Source organism: Cryptotermes secundus, unplaced genomic scaffold (genome assembly GCF_002891405.2).
Source record: "Cryptotermes secundus unplaced genomic scaffold, Csec_1.0 scaffold1013, whole genome shotgun sequence".
Classification (NCBI taxonomy): Eukaryota; Metazoa; Arthropoda; class Insecta; order Blattodea; family Kalotermitidae; genus Cryptotermes; species Cryptotermes secundus.
This window is the reverse complement of record NW_019720727.1, coordinates 176224-186533: the sequence shown is the minus strand read 5'-3', so window position 1 is coordinate 186533 and position 10310 is coordinate 176224. Positions and strand designations below refer to the sequence as shown.

Sequence of the window (10310 nt, the reverse complement as noted above, 5' to 3'; positions counted from 1 at the left end):
TGTTTAACTGGTCAAAAAATACCCTGCAATTTATAACACCCAAAGATTAATCACAAGACCACAAAACAAGGCCTTATCACATGCCAGGTGAGTCCAGATGATCAAGAGATCTATCCCTTTAAGAGTCAGTATTACCCTGTCTATGTCTAGGTATTCCAAGTGGTCTCTTCCCTTCAGGCTTTCAATGTAAAATTTTTTATGCAATTCTTATCTTGCCATGCATGCTGCACACCTTGCCCATTTCATTATCCTTGATTTGATCACCCATATAATATTCAATAAAGAAGAAAACAAATTGCAAAGCTTCTCATTATGTAATTTGGTCTATCTTATTACCTCCTCTCTCATACGTCCAAATATTGTTCCCAACGACCTGTTCTCAAACACCAATCTATCTTCTGGGATATAACACCATGCAGTCTGGTGAAAGTCAAACCCCATTTTGGAGGAATATGTCATCTCCATCTTCATGGTTGAAGGGTAAGTGATGCAAGAAACTAGCATAAAGCAAGCAGCAACCAAAGTGCTTTGCTTAGCACAGCAGCAGCAGTTGTCAGAACCCATGATCAAATTTTTGTTTGAAGAAAGCAGTCTTCTGGGATTTGGCACCATGTATATGTGGTGTTAACCAACGTTTCGGAGGAACGTATTGCCTCCATCTTCAGGGTAGAAGGAAATATATAAGAAATCCGGTTCTCACGGTCTCTTCGCTTGCGGATTTCTTATATTTTTCCTTATACCCTGAAGATGGAGGCGATACGTTCCTCCAAAACATCGGTTAACACCACATATACACAGTGCCAAACCGCAGAAGACTGCTTTCTTCATAGTCACCGCAGTGAAAACCTAAAATCTTACAAATTTTTGTTCATTCCAAGATCACTTACTTATGGAAAAAAGCTCTCCTCTTCAACAAGAGGAGGGACTGGTCCTTCTAAGTAGGCACCATAACACAGCACAAGTGTATCTGCACTCACACTGCATTCAGCTAAGGGCATTTTTACTTTACAGGCACCATACATGCTTTGTCACTTTACTACAATGAGTAACGACATATACAAGACCTCTGTCAATGCAGCCTTGTGCAGCAGATTATGCCTTATTTCACCAATCCAAAATGGCAGTCACACACACAGTAGAACAACTGACCACCACCAAGTTTAAGCCTCCCATACTTCCTATTCATGGCTTCTCCTTGTCCAGTGACCAGTACATTTGGATTTAGACGATTTTGGGCAACTTCTACATGTTTCCTGCACAATTTAGTCATGTAATCATAAACATAATGTATTTTGAAGGCCAGGTGCAGTTTGCTGACCAGTGTGCATCTGTCAAGGTTGCCAATAGTGCTGCAAACTCAGTTCTGCAGAAACTGTGGTTTCAAGAAGTAAGCGTCTGCCTCATACTCCCAGGTGGAACATGCATAAACTGTTATTGACCTCATTAGAGCTTTATAAATTGTAAGTATAATAATAATAATAATAATAATAATAACAATACTTAAATGCCCATTTCTGAATAGGTTCTTATGTATATGGCCAGAGCCTTGGTTTCACTCCTTTTGTTAGTCTCTCCATGTCATCCTTCTGTTACAGATGGCACCAACATAGTTTACATTATTTGCACAGATGTTCCACCCATTTAGTTGTAGCACATGCTCAAGAACTCTTCCATACATTGAACTTTATGTTCCAGCATGACTTCACTGCACTGAGGCCGCACTGCAGTTTGCTGAGAAAACAATATTCATGCTTCTCTCATGTGTGTATACAGGTACTGTCCATGAACAGAACAAGATCAGTTCCAATTGTCACAGGGTATCACTTTTACAAACACTCAATATCGGGGCACTGCACCATAGCTCAAGTGGTTAGTCACTGGTTTCCCACTGCGGCGGCCCAGGTTGGATCCCGGGTTTGGTCAGGTGAGATTTGTGGTCGACAAAGTGGCGCTGGGGCACGTTTTCTCCGAGTACTTCGGTTTCTCCTGCCAATTTTTTAGTCCACCAACTGTTCCACAATGACCCTCACCTATCATCTCGGGCTGGTACAATAAGCCCGAAGTGGCCGCAGTACAAGGGACTTAGTCCCACCCCACTAGCAATAAAAAAAATAATAATACCAGGGCAGGCATGAAACCTTGAGGTGTCCATGCTGCTAATTCTCTGGAAGTAAAAAATGCGCCTTGTACTAAGACTTTAAAATTTCTGTCAGTGAGAAAAGTAGAAATTGTAAACAACTGCATTTCTGACAGCTTGTATAACAGGCCAGAGTACCATGCTGTGTCAAAGGCTTTCTCAACGTCCAACAATTCTGTGGCCATTGATAAATTATTGTTGAAATTTAAAGTGACATGATCCATCAGCCTCATAGATTGAAGTGTTATGCCGTGATGTGCTTGAAAGCCAAACTGACTTACATTTAGTAAGTTTTCCTTCAGTGCGTTTTTGGATTGTTTTTAAAATCACATTCTTAAAATGTTTGCCCTTGATGGACAAGAGGCTGAAATTTTGGGTTCTTGTGAAGAGAAAAAGCTGAAGACAGTGATTCAACAGATGTGTTAAATGAACAAGAGGTCTTTCTGGAAGGTGCCTGAGATATTTGTTTGAAATGCCATCAAAATGACAAACCTAATTTCAAGGATTGTATTTCCTTTTGAGGCATCAAAGGGTCAGAAATCACCAAGTGAAACATTAGAAATGTTATGAACAGTTGATGATGTATCATCAGGCCAAAGAAGCTATGGATGTCGAAGTCCAAGATCAAAACAATGTTGATCTGGTTTTCCAACATCAGGGGTATTATCCACTATAAATTTGTAAGCAAAGGGACCACTGTTAACAAGACATTCTATGTGGAGGTGTTGAAAAGGTTTATTCATGCTGTGAGGCGCAAGCGAGGAGAGTTGCAGAGAGATTGCTCATTGATTCCTCACCATGACAACATGCAGGGTCATTCTGCACTTCATGGGTCACAGTTTTTAGCAGGAAAAGACATCTCTGCCCTGGATCATCCACCATACTCTCCTGACTTGGTTCCAACTGACTTCTGGTTGCTTCGAAGACTCAAGAGCATGTTCAAAGGACAGTATTTCTCAGACAGCAGACAGGAGGCAGGTTAGAATACCTCCACATGTGAGTCATAAAAGGTGACAGAAAGGTAACCTGGTGACTGGGAGTATAAGTGGGCCACACTGTCACTGGGGAACATAAACACAGGGTTCCAGTCCTCTGGGTTGGGGGTTTGATGCAAGGCTGATGAACTTGCTCTTTAAAATAAATACTGCTGTGAAATCTTAAGTGAAAACCAGATGGTCTAATTCACAACAGAATAGAAAACTCTGGCAGAATCTTAGAAGGAAGGCTATGGCTCAAAAAAGGCTGTTTTGCTGATTATGATGTATGAAGTTCAGCAGACTGTCAGTGCAAGCAATATAACAAACAACTACTCAATTGATAACAGAAATAAAGAACAAAGAAGCCTTCTGCTTTTCTGGTATTCTGTGTGCCATGTGCACACACTCTTATGGTGATGATAAACACTAATATCTTGTTACGATATGAAGTCCTTGCAGCAGTGACTATGAACAGTACCATCTTCTGGGTCATGACAAAATACAGTTTGGTAGAAACTTATGTTTTGGACAAATGCAGAAGTTTATGTTCCTCTGAAATGTCTGAAACCTTCAGCAAATTACATGGCATCACATCCCAGAAAACAGAACCCTCCACTCAGTGCTATATATAGCTGCAAGTCAAATCTGCTGAAGTTGCATCGCCACAGGCTGAATCTGTAAGTTTCACATATATACATTCAGCAATACACGGTGCCACCTTCTCAGCCAGCACAGGTATAAAACTCATTAACCCTTTAAAGCTCAAGCGGTTAGTCGCTGGTTTCCCACCGCGGCAGCCCAGGTTCAATCCCGGGTCTGGCCAAGTGAGATTTGTGGTGGATAAAGTGGCGGTGGAGCAGGTTTTCTCTGAATACTTCGGTTTCCCCTGCCAATCTTCATTCCACCAAATTCTCCATCATCATAATCACCCTGGGCAGGCTACAATAGGCCAATCAGTGGCTGTCGTGCTGAGTGGACCCAGTTGGACTCCAACCGCACTAAGTAAATTTAAAAAAAATTAACCCTTTAAAGCAGTGTTTTTCAACCGCTGGGCCGTGGCCCTATACCAGGCCTTCATCTTATAGAGAAAAGAATTTACTGGGCCATGGTCTGATAAGGTTGAGAACCACTTATTTAAAACATAGTGGTTAGTATAAGTAACACCTGCCTTAACAAAAAAAAGACAAAAAACTGCATTCTGCTCACAAACTTTATTTGTGTTTTATAAATTCTTCACTAAACAGCAATCATTTCCCTTAACAAGTTAACCAGTAGGTTTTCATAATGGGGATGAAATGTGACTTGTGTGAGGTACAAACTCCTTTAAATATTATTTGGATGAATTTCATACTTTAAAAGGTTGAATCATTCATGCAACAGCAAAATATAATAAGGACTCATCCTAAATAATAACTATTTTACATACTTAGGTTACATTTGGGGAGAACAGATTATTGTTGTGTTCAACAATGACAAAACAATGCACTTACTTATAAAACCCCTCAATTTCAATGCAACACTTAACATGAGATGTATAAGTATTATTTAAAATTTACAGTACTCTAGGCAGCAAGTATGAACATTACTGTCTCCTGGAATGTGACGCCACATAATATGTTAGAAAAGTACGAACAATTTAAAAGAACCTGCTACCTACATCTGCAAGTTAGAATAGATGACTGAGGCAGCACATTCACCTCAAATGCTGGTACCTTTCTACAACATTGTACCATATCCCAGGAAACATAAATCTTTAACAGTCTTGTATAATTACTCACCAATGAAAAACAGAACTGTTTCATGTATTCAAGAACTATAAAAATGATCCTAAGATCTACAGTTACTTAATAACCAAATTAAATCATTCGAATATGTACCTTCTTTGTTTGCATCCTTGCTGTTGCTGTCTCCTTCTCTCACTTTCTGGACGGCCATCCTCATTCACTTCTTGAATGCATTCTGATGTGTCATACATGTGATGAAGACCCAAATTTACGAACTTCAGAGTCGCAAACAGTAGAGCTACAGTAGCGCAGTATGCGCCCCAAACGAAAAACGATGGAGGAAAATACTGAAAGGAACGTCAGCACTGTAAATGATCTGTGCCACATTAACTTATTTGGTTTTTCAAAACATACAACAAGGCAAGCCTACCCACGCAATCAGAGAATTGAAAATCCGATTGTGCAATGGAGCCAAATCGACCTAGCGATGTATCTGACAACCTATTAACCAAGACATGGACTTTTGACCTCCTTCAGTTCTGCATACCAGTTTCTTGGCTATGCCAATTCTCAAATTGAAGTTCATTTAATCACAAGTGACGTCGAAGAGTAATTAGTTAAGTCAAACGTAGCACTTACCAAATATATTGTGAATGGCACACATAGGAGAAACAGCCAAATGTATAGGTGAAATGTGTTGCAGAAAATATCTTGATGGGGATCATAAAACCAACCTCCTGTGAGTGAAGCCCAGACACCCTGGCGTAAAATTTCAAGCGTTTGTGACCCCATTGTTGAGTGTTTTCATTTTAAAGTGCATTTTAACCTGCTATGTGGATTAAAATACGGAAAACTTAAAACGAATATTGAGAGCTATCATTGAACTAATCTTTCCACAAGCAGCCATTTTGAAAACTGCATTGTCACGTGAGAGATTTCGCCCAATCCAAGCTCTTGTCACACCCTACTTGACTAATTTCTGCACAAAATTTGTGATTCCTGACCGTTCCTGACTAAGTTGGCATTCTGAGAAGACTGGCTGTGCCATAATGATACGGCTACGTGGGGTCTTTGTGAATTAAATTAAATGTTGCAAAATATGGATACAACCAACGTTTAGGATTTCTGACACCACTATCAGCTGCGATCGCCTCCGCGCAAGTGACTGAAAGTGACGTAGTATGAGGGCAACATGCGCCACATGCAATGACGGCAACTAGAAACATCTACGGTTAATTCTATGAACTGCTATGAACCGTTTACACGCAAATCATTATTACTACTAATGAAAGATGTCACTAGCCACCACGGCCATAGCTCATATTATATAGTCCCTCCGGTAGTGTGATAACATTCGAAGCCTGAAAGAAGTATCTATCTCTTTTATACCATTCTTCTATTTCTTTCGTGTGCTAAGATTGCACAAGTAGGGCTAAAAGTTACTGTGCAAACGGGCCGTGCCATAGTTCAGGCGGTGGCGCGGGTTCGAGCCCAGGTGAGGTCACATGAGATTTGTGGTGGCCAAAGTAATACTGTGGCAGGTTTTCTTAGAGTACTTCGGTTTCCCCTGCCAATTCGTATTCCACTGATTGGTCCACAATCAACTATCATCTGGGGCTGGTACAGTAGGCCAAACTGTGGCCACAATACCAAGTGGACTCAGGCTCACCTCACGAGAAAAATATAAAACAAAAAATAATACATCACATTTTTCTATAAATTTCATCACACATTGAAATGAATAATAATTTTATTGTCCCCCATTTTAAATGGAGATAATAATATTTACATTATTTTGTGTTGTGTGGATACAAAGTGATACAGTGTCACACATGATTACAGAAAATGAGAAAGAATATGAATGGACTACACGGCCTTCCATCTATGGATGGACTTGCAAAGATTATCCACAATCTCAAGAACTGCTACACCCAAAATAACAACTTTTGTAAATAATTATGAAATATGTCTAAGGTAGTAGTTCTCAAGAAAAACCTGTTCAAAGGGCACTTTCATACTGTATACAGCTACAATTAATTATCATAATCCTTGCTATATTTATTACAAATATTTATGGGAAAGTCCATTAGCCCTGGGCAGCTGGGAACAATAAACATTTCTGAAATCTGTATTTTGCCACAGGATTGGAACACTAGCCTTACTGTATAATTTGTAGCTTGGCGTGTGGCAAACTGTGTAGCAGCCACGCTTTGGTCAGTAGGCATTTGTGAGAGTAGTGTCATTCATACATTTCCAGCTGCGTCTGTATACTGCTTGCCTAAAACTTCAAACCTGTTTGAATCTCAAATTTGTATGTACTGTGAATTATTTATAAACTACTGAGCCTGATATACATTCATGTAAATGAGTAATATTTCTCACAAGTATTATACATGTTCCATTTGTAAAGCCAAATCAGTTTCATAAGGTTTGCGATTCTGGCAGCCCTGGACATATTACATTTTTTGTTATATTACAGATTAATTGCAAATCTTTCAGCATGCCAAAAAGTTCACTTCAGGACAGGTTGAAGATGATAAGTGGGAATGAAGCAGAACTGAAGTCATACTAAAGAACTACCCAGCTATTTTATGCCCTCATCAAGGAAGGAGTTCTTGAAACTGACACATGCCTTGGTGGAAGGGATGCATACTCCTTATATATATGATAAATACACATTTACTGAAAAGGCTATTTATCAGTTCATGAACAGATATCCTCACTTATGCTTGTGAAATGCTGAATCCACAAGTTTAATGAGAGCAGTAACACACCTAAAGTCTCATGAGAGCAAAAAAAAAAAATTATCCCTGTAACAGGGATACAAGGTTCTGAGATGTTGGGGCTCCCACATTTTCTAGACAATCGGCTCACAGATGATTGTGATGTTGTCAGCCTTATGTGCTGGCTGCCCTTAGCCCAAGGAAGAATCCTGGTACTCCTTTATCAGAGGCTGAGTCAAACTCAGGGCCACAGCACAACTGAAAGGATTAGGTCAATTGAAAAATCCAATGACCTAATCAGAAATTGAATCTGCGACCTTCCAGCTTGCAGCGTGGGAGTATTGTGTTTCTCTACTAATAGCATAGTGTTCTTTGTTAGAGGCGAAAAGTAGATGGGGCAGCAACATAACATTGATGTTCTGTATGAATGCCATGCTGGACATTATTTCCCCAAGGAAATAATGAAGTGAAAACTTGTGTTAAAAGAGCCTCCTGAGGCTGTAGTTGTTGCTATAAACATAAACAGTAACATTTTCCTTGCTTGGTTAAGAAATCTGTGAGACATATTCACCCACTCCCTGATAAATCTGTTGTTTTAATCACAGATGGCCACAGCAGTCACAAGGATCTCCAAGTCATCAATTCTACCCAAAAATAATGTGTACATGCTAACACCTGAATATGACTCACAAGTTACAAATTTTGGACACAACTTTATGAAGCCATTCAAATTAGCACATGCCTAAGCCTGCTTGTCATGGACGAGAGAAAATCCAGGCTTGAGGATAAATGAGTGTGACACAGCAGGTCTTCAGAATTATCGGGATTTTGAACTTTGTCCATCATCCACCATTCTAAAGAACATTAAAGAACACAACACTTTGAAACAGGATCTTTTTCTGTAACTAGGTGAAGTGGTGGGAGACAGGATGGTAAGAGATACAGTTTATGAAAAGTTCTTCTTTTGTTTTTTTAGAATACAGTATGACGGATAAAGTCCTCCCCCCCCCCAAAAAAAAAATGTAATATGAAGTGTCATACACAACTGCCAGAACCATTTAGAATCTAATAGGTCTTGTTAATGAAGCATCCATTAAAGTATGCAGAATAGTTCTGGAAAGAAACAGGTTTTCTTGCACAGAGATATACCCACTGAACAGAAACTCTTCTAATGATACTGACTTTCTGCCTTCTCAAATGAGGTACATTTCTCAAACCTGCAGAGGTTGAAACTGCCTGATCTGATATTGGGGTATAGACATTTGTATCTCACCAACAAGCAGTGGCCAGCAAACAGCAGAACTACTTAAGAAAATACCACCATTTCCTGAAGGCAGCCAGCATAGACTAACCTCAATTGAAGCACTGCTAAAGGTGATATTGTTACATGAAGTGCAATCTAGAATAAGTTTGAGATGAAGCATGCCAGGAAAACGAAGAAACAGAGAGAGAGAACAAACAACCAGCCATGAAGGAAAGGACATAAGAAGAGACTGCACTTGGAAAGGAAAACTGTGACTGAGGCAGAAGAGAAGACACAGTGCATGATTTGTAGAGAATCATTTGCTGAAGACTGGATTCATTGTCTCAGCTACAAGGGATGGCCACAAAAACTGTACTGAACTTGAAGGACATGTTGATAACTGCCTGTGAAATATTTACTTTATTATAAAATCATAACATAATGAAACAAAAAATATCCAAGGGTACTGGACTTTCCAATATTTACAGATATTCAATCACTGGGAATGCAGAAAAAGAAAGATGGTTACTCAGATGACTTAAGAGTAAACAGAACAAATATCATCCCATGACTGGAACTAAATTTCACTGATGTCTTTTCCACTGATCAGGCAATTGGTCGAGTCAATGAGAGCCAAAACTGATTCTGACAACAGACACACACTAGTCTCTGAAATATCGGGTTTTCCCTAACTACAATGTGACTTTCATGCATGCAGTAGCTCAGAAAGTTTCAAATCTTACAGAACTGAATTTCTTTATACATTAAATCTCATTACATTAACATTTCATATTACTAATGAAAACAGCTTACTGCTGCAAAGGAAAATCATTATGGAAGGCTGCAGAAAGTATTTCCAAAAATTCACTGTAAAGTCAAAACACATGGAAACTGAATCAAGCTATTAGAGAGATACAGTTAATATAATAATCATGATTCAGCTCAGGAAGTCTTATATATTAACAAACATCAAGAGATTATTTATAGCTGCAAGAACAACAACAACAAAAAAAGATATCACATGATGTGGAATATTGCTCTCAAGTGAAAGGCTTCTTGTATCTTAACTTTTAACTACGAATAAAATGATTTATACTGCATGACAGACACTGAACTCCAGACAAAAATATTCAGTCTGAATGATGATATAACTTCCACATCAGATTTTATGAAGTCTCTCTTCCTCTGCTGTGCCACATCTGCCTTACAGTCTGCTATAATATTCTCTGACTGGACACTAGATATGTTAGCGGTTAGTAACACAAGTAGCATTTTGGCAGTGTATAATAACAATGTCTATTTGCAATATACAGTAAAGCAAAATACTATGACATGTCTCACGCTTCATTACTGGTGATAAACCTACTGTGAGCTAACAAATGAACAGAATGGTTAAGCATCTCACAATAGGTGCAATCCCATCTGCCATACAATACAGTGACCACTGCCCCCAGAACTCCAGAAGAAGTACCCTACATGGATGTGTATTCCACAAGCTGCAACCCT

General features: G+C 39.2%; 1 protein-coding gene across 6 annotated transcripts in view; it reads right to left on the bottom strand.

Annotated features, from left to right (window-relative positions):
- The window catches only part of LOC111872625 (pecanex-like protein 1), a 74580-nt gene extending 68552 nt beyond the window's left edge, over positions 1–6028 (bottom strand). For all 6 annotated transcript variants that reach the window (XM_023866709.2, XM_023866729.2, XM_023866714.2 and 3 more), the window contains exons 1-2: positions 5478–6028; positions 4992–5185 (exon numbers count right to left, since the gene is read on the bottom strand). In XM_023866709.2, coding sequence (XP_023722477.1) covers positions 4992–5185; positions 5478–5630 — 347 coding nt within the window. In that variant the 5' untranslated portion in view covers positions 5631–6028. The remainder of the gene's footprint in view (positions 1–4991; positions 5186–5477) is intronic.
- Positions 6029–10310: the final 4282 nt, after the last annotated feature.